This window comes from Gossypium arboreum, chromosome 11 (assembly GCF_025698485.1).
Source record: "Gossypium arboreum isolate Shixiya-1 chromosome 11, ASM2569848v2, whole genome shotgun sequence".
In the NCBI taxonomy this organism is placed as follows: Eukaryota; Viridiplantae; Streptophyta; class Magnoliopsida; order Malvales; family Malvaceae; genus Gossypium; species Gossypium arboreum.
The window spans coordinates 130,709,110-130,726,301 of record NC_069080.1 but is presented as its reverse complement, the minus strand read 5'-3'; the positions used below and the strand labels follow the sequence as shown (position 1 = coordinate 130,726,301).

Genomic DNA, 17,192 nt, shown 5'->3' with positions numbered 1-17,192 from the left:
TTTCTTTTTTTTAATGACAAAAATATGGCAGATTGGGTCTACCTTATGTGTATTTTCGTTCGTTCGGGCCGCAAAAATTCGGCCATATTTTTGCTTATTGTCCATTTTTGTATAAATTTAAAATTGTAACTATTTATTTAATATCAAAAGCAAACATGTACTGATATAAAAACTATTGTTAATAGACATCTTTTATCAATTTAAGCTTTATGTATATGATAATTATAGTAGTTTAACGTGGGACTGTAATACTCATACCAGTAAAACATGGCTCACTTGCTTGAATTTCAGAAATGATTTGTGTATCATATGCGGCAGTTGGCCTCGTACTTGGAAGCTTCGGCAATGGTGCTTCAAAGTTAAGAACCTGAATTGCTTGTCTTATCGACGGTCTTAAATGCTGGTGTGGATGGACGCACCATAGTCCAACCATCAGCAAGCATTCCATTTGTTTAGCATCAAAGTTCATACATAGTTTTGGGTCAGCTACATCAAGCAACCGTTGGTTTTCATATGCGTCCCACACCCAAGCTACCAACGAAGCTTGAGATTCTTCATATTTGGGCTCTATTGATCTTCTACCGCATGCAATCTCCAATGCCACAACTCCAAAACTGTAAACATCCGATTCCTTGCTAGCCTTTCCCGATGAAACACATTCAGGTGCCAAATAGCCCATAGTCCCAGCTAAATGGGTGGTTTGTAACGCTTTTGCATGATCCACTAGCCTAGCAAGCCCGAAATCCCCAAGTTTAGCATTGAAACTAGAATCTAACATAATGTTGCTCGCTTTGATATCTCTGTGTAGTACGCAATGGTCACCTTCTTCATGTAGATAGAATAGTGCTGATGCCAGGTCCTGCACAATTTTAAATCTCACTTCCCAGGTCAATAAGGTTTTACCTTTAAAAAGATGGGAATCTAGGCTGCCATTAGCCATCAACTCATAAACAAGTATAAGTTCTCCTTTTTCATGACACTGACCGATAAGCTTCACAAGATTCTTGTGCCTTGATCGGCTAATAATCTTCACTTCAGATGCAAATTCCTTAATTCCTTGCTTAGAGGCCTTTGAAATCCGTTTAACAGCAACATAAGTATCCAAGTCCCTTAAGTACCCTTTATAAACTACACCAAACCCTCCTTCTCCTAGTTTTTCACCGTTGAAATTATTGGTCATTTTAGCTATTTGTACCAAGGAAAACTTCCTAAGTTCCATTCCATTTTGGAACTCATCGCCAAAGAGAACATCGGATATTTCATCATCTAATTTATAACAGCAATTCCACCAAAAGATACCTACAATCAACAAAGTAGCAAACGTTGCACCGGCCACGATACCAGCCATTGCAGTTGTCGAGATACGACCACTGCTTTTTAATGGAGGACCGCCGCCTCTTTTTGATGGAGGACCACCGCCTCTTTTTGATGGAGGTTTATAACCTGGTTTAAAATTTTTACATATAAGAGTCGGTTCCAAAGATAACATTAAAATCTTGGTTGAAATCATTAAATGCAAGTGTTATTAAGATATCAAAAAAAGAAAATAGGTGTAGATCTATCCATGGTTGGATATGTAATTTAAATTTCTTGATTATCTTTGTAAATTTAGACGTGTTTATATGTTATTAATTATTTGGTTTATCTTATCCAATCTCATGAGATATGGTTATGATTCTTCGCAAAATAACGTATCATTATTGCAAAATGAGAAAGATGTTTTGGTAAAGACAAGAAAGAAGGATCAACAAGTCTTCAACTTCGTCCACTAATGTCTAGAAGAATTGATGTTTGTAAAAGTGGTTACAAAAGAAGCTTAGAAAATTTTGCGAAGTTCTTTCAAAGAGTTGACAAAGTGAAGAACGGCTCTAAGTGTTACAAGATGAAGTTGAAACTTTACGAATGAAGTAATTTGAAAAAAAAATTTTGGATTATTATTAAGGATGTTGGATATTATGAATCAAATAAAGGCATATGGAAAAACATTGTAAGATAATCATATGACTGTAAAGATTCTTCTTTCCTTGATTCCAAAGTTTGATTAAGTTGTTTTTGTCATTGTGTCAAAATATTTAGACTGTATGGAAGTTGAACAAGTAATGACTGAGTTACAAGATCAAGAAGAATAATTTAATGGAAGACAAGATGAGTCTTTGGAGCAAGTTTTTAAAACTAAGTTATATTTAAAAGATAAACGAGAGACAAGAATAAAAATGTTCGACGTTGAGGATGAGAAAGTGGAAGAGGACATGGCTTTGGCCAAGGAGGATGTGGATGAGGTGATCATAGTAATTGCAACAGTGATAGCGGTAACCCATCAAGTAGAAATTGTGAAAGAGCATGCAAGACAAAATTACTTGAGATTAAGCAAAATGAGGTGTGCCAAGTATAATGTTAAATGTTACCTCTATTATAAATTTGGTCATTTTCATTAAGAGTACCAAAATGATAGTATTGAAAATGAAGAAAAGATCTAATCTCATTAAAGGTAAGCAAGACATGGAAGATCTAATCTCATTAAATGTAAGCAAGACATGGAAGATCTAATCTCATGCTTTTTATATGTTTTTAACTGTCTAGATTTTTTATAAATTTGTTTGTTTTAGTTTTTATATTTTATATATTTTATAATAATAATAACATAAAAAGTGATATTTTATAAAAATATATAAAATTACTAAAAGCACATCATTAATTTTGGAGAAATGATTATCTAAGTTCATTTGTGAAAAATATTTTATATTTTTATTAATTTTTATATTTTTAATTTTAAAATAATGATATCCAAAACTTAATATTTTATTAAAAATTAAAAAAATACAAAATTAATAAAAATTCATCTTAAATGACTATGGACATGTTGTTGTCTAGATTCAAATGAACCTAGATAACCATTTGTTCATATTCATTCTTGATATGAAAAAATATACTTTCTATTAATTTATATATATTGTATTTATGCCTACCACATGTCATAATGAGAGATTGTCATATGTCACTGTGTGATTGGCTGTTAGTGCCATGTCAACATAGATTAACAGTGTTAATGGTGAGGTACCAAAGTGTAGAGGTGAGCAAAACTCAATTCAATTCGAAAAAATAAAAAAATTGAATTTTAAGTTAATCAAATTGATTTATTCAAATTAGTCAAGTTCAAGTCAAGTTCAATTTTACAACTCAAATTACTCGACTAATTCAAATAACAGGTTGGTGTAAATACCCCTTTGGTCTCTGTCAATTTTGAAAATGAACAAATTGGTCTCTCCTAACAAAAATTACAAAAAATTCAAAATATTTATAAAAATTCCAAAAGTTATATATTTTTTAAAAATTACAAAAAAAAGAATATATAAAGAAATTTAAGAAAGTTCTAAAATAATAATTTTGGAGATCTAAATAAGTTAATTAATAATTTAAGTTTATTATACTTAAGAATTTTATTTTTATTATTTTGCTTTGAAATTCTTTTTCAAATATATATGGTTTCAAATTTATGTGCTCTAACATGAAATTAGTTATCTTTGTAACAAGATTTAAATTTGACATGTTTAATTTTTTAATTTAACTCAAACAATTTCATCCGATTCGATTCAAAAATAAATTCAAATTGAGTTAGGATGATAAAATAGGACTCATATACTCAATTAACTTGAAATTTTTGCACTAGGTTTGACTCAATTGCACGTTCACCCCTACCAAAGTGTGTGACGAAATACAAGTTTAGGTACCAATTAGATCAAAAAACAGTTTAGGTACTAACTAGGTACTGATGAACAATTTCATGGGGCAACCTATGGTAAATGTACAATGGAGCCCTTGTAATATAAGTCAGATTTCATTTTGCCCCTTTTACTAAAAAAGTAAGTAAATTAGTCATTCTATGTTAGATTAAAGAGTAAACTAGTCCTTCTATTAAATTTTTTTATCAATTTTTATTATTAAAAATTGATCCCTATATGTCAACATGAGGTACAAGTGGCATGTCACATGCAACTGTTTGGTTATTTCGTCAGTTATGCCAATTTTTAACCGTGGAAATAGATAAAAATTTTAATATAAATGACTAGTTTGCTCTTTGAACTAAAGTAGCTTACTTTTTGGTAAAGAGGACAAAATGAAATTTGATTCCTAGTATAAGGGCCTCTATGGTACTTTTATTGGAAATCTACGTATTGACTCAAAAAGAGAATAAGGAAGCTATATTTGAATTTGGTAGTTTATAAATTAAATAAGGGTTAATATAACTTTTAGTCTCTCAAATTGACATTGAATTCAATTTTGATGTTTGTATATTTTTCGTTTATTTTGGTACTTAAATTTTGCAGGTAGGTCTATTTCTATCTCTGAACTTAGCAAGTGTAAAAGTTTGACAATGTAGTACTATAAAATTGTGTCATGTCATCACTTAAAATTTTTTAGACAAATAGAGTGCCAAGTCATCAAATTTTAATGGAATTCAAGTTTATAGAAAAAAATAAACTTAGTTGCGAAGTTTAGATATCAAAGGGAACAAAAAAAAATGATACTAAAGTGAACTTGATTGCCAAATTAAGGAACTAAAAGTTATATTACCACATACTCACTTCTAATATTGTATTAAAAATTTAAATTTTATTCTAGATAATATTTATATCCTTCATTCTTATGGTTTTGAATGAAATAAATTTATTTTATTTTTAGATAAATAGAGTGCCAAGTCATCAAATTTTAATGGAATTTGAGTTTATAGATAAAAATAGACTTAGTTACGAAGTTCGGACACTAAAAGAAACAAAAAAAAATTAAAATCAACTTAATTATCAAGTTAAGGAACTAAAAGTTATATTAGCGCATCCTCACTTCTAATGTTGTATTAAAAAAATTAAATTTCATTGTAGATAATATTTATATCCTTCATTCTTATGTTTTTCAGAATGAAATAAATTTATTTTATTTTATTTTATTCTAACCAAATCAACACCAAATTCAATCCATTCAAAAAATAGAGTTTCTGTTCTCTAAATTTCCGGATCAATGAGATTAATTGTAGAGAATAAGAGTCAATGGAAGTTGAAAACCTACCAGGATCAAAAACAGATATTGCTGAGATAAGAGGACCATAAATGCTTCCCTCCGGCATAGAAGTTGTCCCTTTCCCGGCCCATCGGAAACGGATCTCCAAAGTGCCATCGGTTACATTTACAATAAAATTTTTTACCTTTGGTATGCCTGGCCCTCCAGCTTCTGTTTCAATATTGAAATCCTTTAGCTCCTGCTTTCCCTGCAGTTATTATCCAATCCATTTAACTCTACTTTCCATGCAAACGCATATTGTAAGAAATATTTGTGTATGTATATATATAAAATTCGACACTCACCCGTGTCAGGATAACATACTAACAAGAATGATACTAAAAATATACCTGAATGTAAACATCAAATATGCGTCTCCCCAAGCTTCTATAAGTTTGATCATTAGTGAACTGAATCTCAGCGAAATGGAGGTGTACTGTGTAAGTTGCATTGGCGAGACAAAATGCATAGTAAGTTAAAGAGCTAGGCGCAAGCCTTGCATTTCTGTACAGTAGTACATCTTCAGCTAAGGAAGTAGTAACTTGTCCATCGTCCAAAAGTAAGATGTCGTCGGGGCGGTCATCGCTTAGGAAAATTCCGGTGCTGCTAAAAGCCCAGTTGGTACTTCGGTAAAATGTCGAAGGGCCGGCTTGATTGTCATCGGCATCGTAAGTGGTGCCATCAACAGTTACTTCTCCCCCTCCACAGTTTATATAGAAAAAGTGCAAAGCTGAGGAAAATAACAATCAACAACAGTTTCAATAAAATATTGAGTTCTATAAATTAGTGCATCAAATATAAATACTTACGTCCTGATGTGCAGTTAATTTGGCTTCTCAAACATGGAACAATTCCCCTGATAAAACAATTATAAAGTTAGATGAAAGAGAAAGAGTTAGTTTAATGATTGTTGTTGTCTTAATACTTACGTGTTATTGACTCTTGAAATGCTTGAGAACAAGTTCCTACAGGTCGATCATGGAGGAAAAATTATAATAAAAGAAAATGATAGATATTTATATAATAAAGATCCAGTAATGAAGTTATATGAGGATGTTTACAGGCTATTTCGTTGGCAGCCTGATACACCTGTGTCTGCGAAGTTGTTATATGAAAGATCGCTGCAAATAGAATAGTTTTAGAATATTATTTTCAATAAATGGTTATTAATTATCTTTGTGCAATAATTTTGATTTTGGTGAATCAAGCTTGTTAAGCATATAAATGAATGGATTTCAACATTAAACAAGAAGTGAACCTTACATTTTTACGTTTGTATTAAGCATCCATGAAGGGACTGTTCCACTAAAATTGTTTCCATTTAAGAACCTAATGAAAAGAAATCATCAAGTTTTTCTTTTATTTCCATTTGTTCCAGATGAGTGTATAAATAAAAGAAAACCATATGCTTACAAATTATTCAAAGCAAGAGCAGAAAGCTCTTCTGGAATTTTTCCACCGAGGCCGTTAAAGCTGAGATCTCTACAAGAAAATTTATAAAATGATATTTTATCTCATAAATCTTTTACAATTTTTTCTTGAATAATCAAGAGTACAAATAAGAAAAGGAAAAAGAAATAACTTACCAAAATTTAGACTGCATTTTTTTTCCTAATACACCCTAGTGGAGCCAAAAAAATTTGTTTTTTTCGAAAGAGAGGGCAGAATTAAATTGTATAAATTTATGATAATAAAAATAAAATTTCATTATTTTAATAGGTTATATCTTTATAATTTTAAAAGTTAAATTAAAATTTTATTATTTTGAGGAACAAATAAAATTTTATTATTATTAATTTAAAATTTTATAAATTATAAAAATGTTAAATTAAAAGTTTACTGGGCTACCGTGGGCTGTGGCTCTCTACTACCCTGCCCACTGCTAATACAAGATAGAAATGAATATATTTTTTTTTTTAAATAAAAGAGAAGAGGTTGCAAAATGTTAGTTTGGATACTAAACAAGTGGGATGTTATTATGAACAAAATAAACTAGATTTTTTACTATTAGAAAAGTGTAATTACTTACAAGATATTTATTGTTGTGAATCTCCCAAAAGAAGCAGGTATCTCTCCAGTGAGATTGCAATTCCTCAACATCCTGTAATTCAATCATAAAAATAATTCTAATATTCTTTTAGAACTCCTCAATATCTCATAACTTTAATAAATATTTGTCTTATTCAGAGTTCACGCTTACAGTCTTTTCAATTTAGGCAAACTGGCATTGATGAATAGTTGTGGAAAACTTGTTTCAGTTCCAACCAAGTCACTAATTATTCTGTAAACCAATATCAATAACCATATACAAACATAGATAAGAATTCAAACTGTGTTTATTTTGACGTAATGAATATTGGAGCTTACATGTATTCTAAGTTTTCTAAAGAAACATTAATGGATGGAATTGGACCACTCAAACCACTTGCCTCCATATATCTGTCATTACAAAAAGATTGATTCATTTAATTGATTTTTTAAATAAAAATTAAAAAGTAAATTAAGAAAATGTTAATTAAAATTCTCACATCCGTTCGAGATTTGTCCAATTTCGGAATATGAACTCAGGAATCTGTCCGATAAAGACATTGTCACTAATCCGACTGTTGAGAATACAAAATTATTATAAGTATATCGTATAAATTATATATTAAAAATTACGAATGATATGTATAAAAAGCACTTTATCCAATATATATATATATATATATATATACTTAGACATGTGATAAATTAATAAAAGGGAAGACTAGAAATTACAGTTGCTTACAATTCCTTCAGTGAAATTAGTCTAACAAACGTTTCAGGTATTTCACCAGCAAATTTGTTGCAACTAAGATGTCTGAAAAAACCAGTAAATAGATCTTAAATCATTTACATAATAAAAATACTGCATATATAATGAAATGAAATTCAGCTAGAATTAAAAAGGAAAAAATAGTCTCTCTTACAATAGCTCGAGTTTGGAAAGATTCCCTAGTGCTGCAGGCAAAGGTCCAAAAAGATCATTGTTGTCAAGGATTCTACACATTGTTTTTTCAGTAAATAAAATTAATTATCGATTAGACATTCATTAAAAAAAAGTTATCATCATCTTATATATTTAATTATATAAAAGAAATTGATATAATCTAACTTACAAGGAGGTAAGATTGCTGAGATTTGCTAGCTCTACTGGGATTGGACCTGTTAATTGATTTCCAAAAAGAGAACTGAAATACAACACATAATTTGCATTTAGCAACATTATTTTTCATAATCAAAAGATGAGCTATTGTATGTTTCTACATATGCATAGAAAAGAAGGGAAGAAACATACATGCTGACAAGTCGCGTAGAACCCCATTCTGGAGGAATGGGGCCACTGAGATAGTTTCGACTTAGGTCACTGTAAGAAAAGTAAGATATTATTAGATATATAATTAATTAATTGATGCAAAGTTGATGAAAAAAAAAAAGTTTGATTTATATATCATGAAAAAGAAACTTTAGAGATGTCCTTACATTTCTTGCAGGTAAGGGAGACTTGTTAAGTTTGGTGGAAGAGTACCCGAGAGATTTTGTCCCTTGAGTAATCTGATACAACAACAAAGTTAGGGTTATGTTGCTAAAATCTATAATGAAAAAATCGCAGGCAGATGGTGGAGTAATAAAAATTGGGTAATCAAAAGTCATATTTTTAATGTTTGACATGGATATGATCCTTTTAACTTTGCTTAAAATTATATAATATCTACTAGTTACTAATTTATTACTTTTTTTATTTTTATTTTTAGATTTGAGCCAATAAGTGCTTTTTAAGCTTTGTACTAATTATGTTTGTTTTGGATTCAAATTTTCTCGACAAAACAATATTACAAAATTTCAAATTAAACTATTAAAAGAACATTTATATTTTTAAAAAAATCTTATTACCTCATTGTAAAATAAATAACAAAATTTTAAATTAAATCTAAAATTTATAAATAAAAACTTAATTACAATTCAAAAAGACGCAATATTTCTAGTTTAAGATAATATTGAAAATGAAATTAATTTTAAATTTTAAATTATAAAAATACAATAAAATACCATATATATCTATATTCTATAATATATATATAAGCACTAACTTGAATAAACTTTTAAATTGACTAATATGCCTTTTATTATTAAATTTATCATTTAAAATATTTAATTATTTATAAGATTTACCACTTTTATCAATAAGTTTTTATTTTACTAAAATATTTAGTTAAATAAAATTAATTGATAAGAAAATTTGTGGTACTTATATTCTAATTGTATGAAAATACTTTTATTCGATACATTTACATAATAATAAATAGAAAAAGGTTGTTTTATATTTAAATTATTATGTTTTCATTGACCAAAAATCTAAAAATATATATGAATTTAGTTTTAAATATTTTTAATAATTTATATAATACATAAAACTATTTTTCATAAATAAATTATATAAATTATTCTTACATTAATTACATATTATTTATGATATGTTATGATCAATTTATTCACTATTAGGAAAATAAAGAAGTGAAAACTGAATAGCTTAACTGTCTAATTTACATTTATCATTTTTTAATAATTTGTACAAATTCTTTAATAATTATTAAAAATTTTATTAGCTCTATATTTGAATTATCAAAATAATTTATATATTTTAATTAATTTGAATAAAGCTACTTTGAGTTATTAATGAAATAAACCTATATTGTAGAATGACTATGGTGGTACAAATGTTTTAATTATGATTTTATGTATATATATTAATTTTAATATAATATGAATACTCTAAATATGATTCAAAAATATTATATTATTATATTTGAATTGTTAAATAAATTAATATATTTTAATTATGTTGAACAATTCAATTAATGAATTAAAAATTTAATTCAAATAATTAAAAATAATTTATTTAAAATTTTAATTAAAAATGTTAAACATATAAAACCTTATGTAACACACATGATGTTCAAGATTTTTAGAACCGCGTCGCTAGTCGACCTAGTCAGACCATCTGTTTGACTAGTTCCTACAGTCTAATTAAATAAATCATTAAAAAAATTAGTTGAACCAATTTATGTCGGGTCTTGAATCAACTAATTTGATACTGCTCTCTAAACTAATAATCTAATCGATTTTCGATCCAACCGGTCTAACTAACTGTGTGGAGTGTGCTTTATATTTCAAATGAAACAAGTTTGACGCCTGGGCAAGGAAGAGTCGGTGTCTTGATGACACAACATTGACATCATGATGAGAAGATTCACCACATCCCGACAAGGAAGCATGCCACATCACAACGAGGCAATGTGTTCCTTACTCAACCGGGTTTCTTCTCCTAGTTAAACTTTGTTATATTTTCCTAAGCTAACTCTAATTATTCTAGGAATGTTTTAGTCATATTCGTACACGAAATTCAGCCTATAAATATGCCTCTTAGCAACCCTAGATAGTTAAGAATAATAACAACAAAATCAAGAGAGAGTTTGTGGGAATTTCGGGGAATATTTATATTTCGGGTTTATTTGTTTCTCCATTTTGTGCTCCCTTTTTTGGTTTTTTGTCAATTTAGTGAAGTTTTCTTTGTCTAAATTTTTTATCCTCTTCGAAGGGATTTTTTCATGTAAATATTTGTTTCTCTTTTTTTTTTTTTTTCAGTTTTCATTCATGTTTGTTGCATTATTCAGGTTAGACCCAACAAATTGATATTAGAGCTTGGTTTGGTTTTTGCATTCAACCCGTTCAGAGATGACAATGAGGTATGATATTGTGAAGTTCGATGGGATTACAGATTTAAGCTTGTGGCAAGTTCAGATGACACCAATTCTGGTTTAGAACAGCCTGAAGAAGGTCATTATAGGGCAAAGGCTCGCAGATGCAAATCAAATAAAGTGAGAGGAGCTTGATGAGAAAGCACTATCAACAATTTAGTTATTCATCACTAACAACGTTTTAAAAGAAGTACTTATGGAGAAGACGGTAGCGGCCTTATGGAGGAAATTGGAAGCTCTTTATATGAAAAAGTCCTTCACAAATCACTTGATATAATTGAAACAATTTCGTACAGTAGAATGTGAGTCTATTAGGGTTCACATAAGTAAATTTTTCATTCTTTTAAATGACTTAAAGAATGTTGAGGCCAACATATATAGATGATGAAGATTAGACTATGTTACTACTTTGTTATTTGCCCCATTCATAAAAAAACTTTCAGGGAAACCCTAATTTTTGGAAGAGAGAGACTCTCATTTGCAGAAATGAAGGGAAATATTTTAAGTAAGGATAAACTCAAGGTGTTAGGCTCGAAAAACAAGTTAGATGGGTAAGCCTCAATTTTGGTTGCTAGAGTAAGGCAAAAATCTAAGGATTCAGGTAAGAAAAAATTGAGGGTGAGATTAAATTTTAGAAACCGCAATAAGCAATATGGATATTGCAAAAAGATGGGCCATATTAAGTCAAAATGTTACAAACTTCAAAACAAAAATAAAGAGGACTGCCAAAAACGACGAGAGAGGAAGGCAGAAGGCCAATATAGTTAATGCTAGTGTATCCAAGGACAGAGGTGATGATTTATCATATTAAGTTCACATCTGAGTGGATCTTGAATTTAGGGTGTTCCTACTATATGTGTCATAATAGGGATTGGTCCTCCATATACAGTTCGGTCAAAGATGGAGTTGTGCTTATGGGAAATAACTCACCCTACAGAATAACCGGGATTGGTACTATTCAAATCAAGATGCATGAAGGGATAGTTAGAACACTGTTAGATGTCAAACATGTGTCTAAGTTAGAGAAGAATCTAGTCTCAGAGAAGAATATCGTCTCTTTGGGTATTCTAGATTCGAATGGTTGCAAGATCGTCATTGATTCAAATGGATTAAAAGTATTTCGTAGAGCCCTTGTTTTAATAAGAGGGTAAAAAGTCGACAACCTATACATTCTGTAAGGTGCAACTGTGTTTGGTTTGGCAACAATTACGAAAGAATGGATGAAATTATCACCACATCCCAACGAGGATCCTTTTGACATTGTAACGACACGTGAATATCCTCTCCTTTTGGATTTTGAATTAACCTAGTTGTGACACATGCGACCCAGTCATATGAGTGAAAAAAGTATGACCGTTTTAAGCAAAAGAAGTCTTCTTACAGGCACCAGAGTTGAAAAGTTAGATTTTTACGAGCATTGCATTTACGGGAAACAGACTTTAGTCAATTTCAATTTGGCCGAGCATAGAACCAAAAGGACCCTTGACTATATTCATTCCAATTTATTGGGTCCAACTCCAGTCATTTCCAAAGGAGGTAGCAGATATCTTCTAATTTTTATCAATGACCACTTCAGAAATGTTTAGATATACTTCTTGAGGCAAAAAAATGAAGTCTTCGATATATTTAAGCAATGGAAGACCGTATTAAAAAAAGACTAGGAAGTCCACAAAATGGTTTAGAACAAATAATGGGCTCGAGTTCTGTTCAACTAAATTTAATTATTTTTGGAAACAGAAAGTAATTGAAAGACACCACACAGTTGTTGGTATCGCCTAATAGATGAATAGAACTTTACTTGAGAAAACTCGTTGTATGCTTTCCAATGAAGGTTTAGAAAAAGAGTTAGGGCCAAAGTAGTTAATCTTACAAGCTATTTGGTGAACCGGTCTCCACATTGAGCTTTGGATGGAAAGGTTCTTGAAGAGATTTGGTCAGGTAATCTTCCGAATTACTCTAACCTAAGAGTATTTGGTTTCTTGGATATGCTCGAGTTAGCTAGGGAAAGCTTGAACCAAGGGCAATGAAGTGTATTTTTCTTGGTTTTGCTACTAGGATAAAAGGTTACAAGTTATGGTGTGCAAAAATGAGTAAGATCATCATCAATAGAGATGTTACCTTTGATGAAACATTTATGATTCTATCCAAAAAGGGTCACTGGGTTAAAACAATACCAAAAAGTAGAGTGTATCGAGCAATGTAGAGTTGAAAAAAAGTCAAGTAATGATGTCACAAAGCATGACGTCGCAACGTCACAACGAACAGGGGCGATGTCCCAAAAAGGAGAGCTTTCATGTCGTGATGTCACCCAATAAATTTGAAATCGATGTTTCTTTGAGGCAACATAAGGTTTCCAAAATTTCTCCGTCTCAACCAAAGACCCTTCAAAATTATAAGTTAGGCCGTGACAAAAAAATGTGAGAGATCAAACCACCACAAAAATATTGTAAAGGAAATCTTGTAGCATGCGCTGTAAGTGCTGCGGAGAGCATCAATTCAGTCAACTTTTTGAATTATTCAAAGGTAGTTCGAGCTTCTAATTCCAGCAAGTGGCTTGTTGCAATGGAAGAAGAAATAGAGTCTTTTCAAAAGAAAGAGACATGATAGCTTTTTAAGCCACCCATAGGAAAGAAAATAGTTGGTTTTAAGTGGGTGTTTAAAAAGAAGAAAGGTTCGGATCAAGGTACGAGATATAAGGTGAGGTTGGTTGCAAAGGGCTACAGTCAAGTGGAAGGAGATGATTTTCATGCTGTTTTCTCTCCAATCGTGAAGCATACGTCTAGTCAGGCGCTATTAGCTCTTGTTGCATCAAATAATGTCGAGTTAGAGCAATTAGATGTGAAAATTACATTCCTTCATGTGGATTTGGATGAGGACATTTACATGCAGCAACTTGAAGGTTTCAAGATCGAAGGCAAGGAAGCTCATATTTTCCTTCTTTAGAAATTATTATACAACTTGAAGTAGTTTCCTCGGTAGTGGTACAAAAAGTTCAAATCCTTCATGTTATGTATTGGTTTCACTCAAAATAAGTACGACTGTTGTGTTTATTTACAATGTTTAGTTTATGGATCATTTATTTGCTACTTTATGTTGATGATATGTTAATTGCGGTTAATGATCCATTTAAAATTGAACGAATTAAAATCATGCTTAACTCTAAGTTTGAGATTAAGGATCTTAGTGTAGCCAAGAAAATTTTAGGGATGGAAATTTTGAGAGATTGAATCCGAAAAGCTATTTCTGTCACAACAGAAATACATTGAAACAATTCTCCAGTGGTTTGGAATACAAGATTCTAAACCAATTAGTACTCCCTTAGTTGCACACTTCAGGCTTCTGGCTTCAAATTCACCACAAACCAAAGACGAAGAAAGGTACATGTCCTTGGTTCCTTATTCTAGTGCAGTTGGAAGCCTAATGTATGCAATGGTTTGTACTCATCCCAATATTTCACATGTTGTTAGTGTAGTAAGTAGATATATGGCCAAACTCAGCAAATTACAATGATAAGTTGTTAAGTGGGTTTTAAAATATTTAAGAGGTACTTCAAGTACTTATTTGGAATTCAGAAGTTGTTCAAAAGGTCTAGTTGGCTATGTAGATTCGGATTATGCCGGAGACCTAGACAAAATAAGATCTCTTACAAGTTATTATTTGCTCGCATTCAGAAATAACACTATTAGTTGGAAAGCAACCCTTCAAGCCACTATGGCTTTATTGACAATTGAAACTGATTATATCGCAATCACAGAGGCTATAAAAGAGACCATTTGGTTGAGAGGTTTATTCGGGGAGTTGGTTGATAGAAACGACAAGACTGCTATATATTGTGATAGTCAAAATGTCATACATCTCACAAAAGATGAGATGCATCATGAAAGAACAAAGCATATATATATTCAATACCATTTTGTTCGAGAGGTGATTGCTCAAGTAGATGTTTAGATCCACAAAATTGGCAAATAAAACAATCCAGTAGACATGATAACAAAGAATCTTCCAATTTCAAAGTTTAGGTATCATTTGGACTTGGCAAGCTTTCGATAGAGATCAAGTTAGGCCCCTAGCAGGGTTCAATAAAGAAAGCATAAAAATACAAGTCAATATGGAGATTTGTGGAGTGTGCCTCGCATTTGAGATGAAACAAGGTTGACGTTGGGACGAGGAAGAGCCAACGTCCCGACGACACAACACTGACATCACAATGAGAAGATTCACCACGTCCCGATGACGCTATGAAAGATGTCTCGATGAGGCAGCATGCCACGTTACAACGAGGTGACGTGTTCCCCACTCAATCGTGTTTCTTCTTTTAGTTTAACTTTGTTACATTTTCCCAATCTAACTCTAATTATTCTAGAGATTCTTTAGTCATATTTGTACACAAAATTCAACCTGTAAAAGTAACTCTAAATAGTTAAGAATAACAACAAAATTAAGAGAAAGTTTGTGGAAATTTCGAGGAATCTTTATATTTCGGGTTCAAGGTTTATTTATTTCTCTATTTTGTACTCTTCTTTTTCGGTTTTTTTTTCATTTTAGTGAAATTTTATTTATTCCATGATTTTTTATCCTCTCCAAAAAGGTTTTTTCATGTAAATATCTGTGTTTAATTTTCTCAATATTCATTCATTTTCTTTGCATTAATCGAGTTAGATCTAACAATCTGATTCAAATGTGATGTTAGAAATTAGTCACATATAAGATACTAAAAAACAATAAAGTTGGAGGCTTATATTGGATGGTAACTTGTTAACCATTTTTCAAAAGCTAGAGAGAGGGGCAATCAAATGAAATTGGCCGCCAACATGCGATGTGGATTCCATTGAACAGTCAGCAGTGGCTGTTAAATTAATTGAACCACCCTGCTATCCACTTGCCACTACCCCTGTCGGCTCAATTCATGGACTTTGATTTGATATTTATCAAATTAAAATTAAATAATAATATATTTAAATTCAATTATAAAATAAATTTAAGAATTTATTTATCTTTAAAACCATTAAAGAATTGATGAGTGGAATTGTATTTTTAAAATTATAATTATATAGAATTCGTTGTTATTAATTTATTAATCACATCACATCACAACCTAACCTATTCGCTTTAATTAAAAGAATTAGATAAATAATTCTAACTTGACAGCTTTATATTGACCCCAAAAATTACAAGCTTTACGTAATATATAAATTAATTAAGCTATTATTAAACATATATATATATATTTAAATTTTAAGTGACTATAATTAGACATGTTGATGGGTAACTTGGGTTCGGATTGGACCTTAACAAAATTTTAGGTCTGTTCTTAGTTTGAAAAATAGGTTTAAGTTTTTGTTTAAGCCTGACCTAGATTTATATAAAAATTTAAAAATTATAATACATCAAAAATTCAAAAATAAATTAAAATAAATATTTCTCAACAAATTGAAAATAAATTAAAAAAAATTTTATACTTAAATAATACTAATATAAGTATAACTCAATAAGCAAATGCATCTAAAATTGTAACAAAATTAACAATAAAACAAAAGCTATAAATATCTAAACAATAACAACAAAATAATAATAACATAATAATGAAATGATAGCAAAACAGTGAAAAACAATAACAAAACAATAATTTTTTTTATTTTGCAAATTTAAGCCATCCTGAAGCTTATCCCATTTTCTAAACGAGTCTTAATTTTTTCCAAACTCATTTTTCAAACCTTTATATTTTTAAATCCTCCCAAGTAGTCTAGCCATAACCCATAAAAAACGAAATCTTAAACAAAGACAATGATTTAATTAAAGTTGCTAACCAAAATTATACATATATTCTTACAACCTCCTTTAACCCTAAAACATATTAATAAGGTATATAAAAATACATTAATAAGGTTAAAATATGCAATTATTTCCTGTACTTTTATAAAATTTAAGATTTAATCTTTATATTTTAAAAGATAAAAATCCAATCTTTTACTCTTTAATTTGAAACTTGAAGTCTAGTTATTATTATTTTTATAGAATTTCTCAACTGCACATATTTATTTTTTTTATAAATCATATATAACATCATATGAGGCTAGCTGTCAAGTTGACAAATTTTGACAAAAATATTAACAAAATTATAACAATTGGACTAAAATTTTAAATTAAAAATTAAGACTCAATTTTTAAACTTTTAAACATAGAAACTAAATTTTAAATTTCATCGAAGTAAGATGAATCTAAAATTTATGTTATGGGTGGTGGGTTTAGGGTATACATAATTAAAGTTGAACGTAGCAAGGATAATAAAATTATTTATGAGATAAGCATTTTCTTATAATGCATTAATTTATATGATTTTTTTCTTACAAGTCCACAATT

General features: G+C 29.9%; 1 protein-coding gene across 1 annotated transcript; it reads right to left on the bottom strand.

Moving 5' to 3' along the window:
- Nucleotides 1-232: 232 nt before the first annotated feature.
- Nucleotides 233-1,429, bottom strand: LOC108481506 (L-type lectin-domain containing receptor kinase IX.1-like). Its single transcript, XM_017784631.2, has one exon. It carries the CDS (start codon nucleotides 1,346-1,348, stop codon nucleotides 233-235), a length of 1,116 nt encoding a protein of 371 aa, XP_017640120.2. The 5' UTR covers nucleotides 1,349-1,429.
- Nucleotides 1,430-17,192: the final 15,763 nt, after the last annotated feature.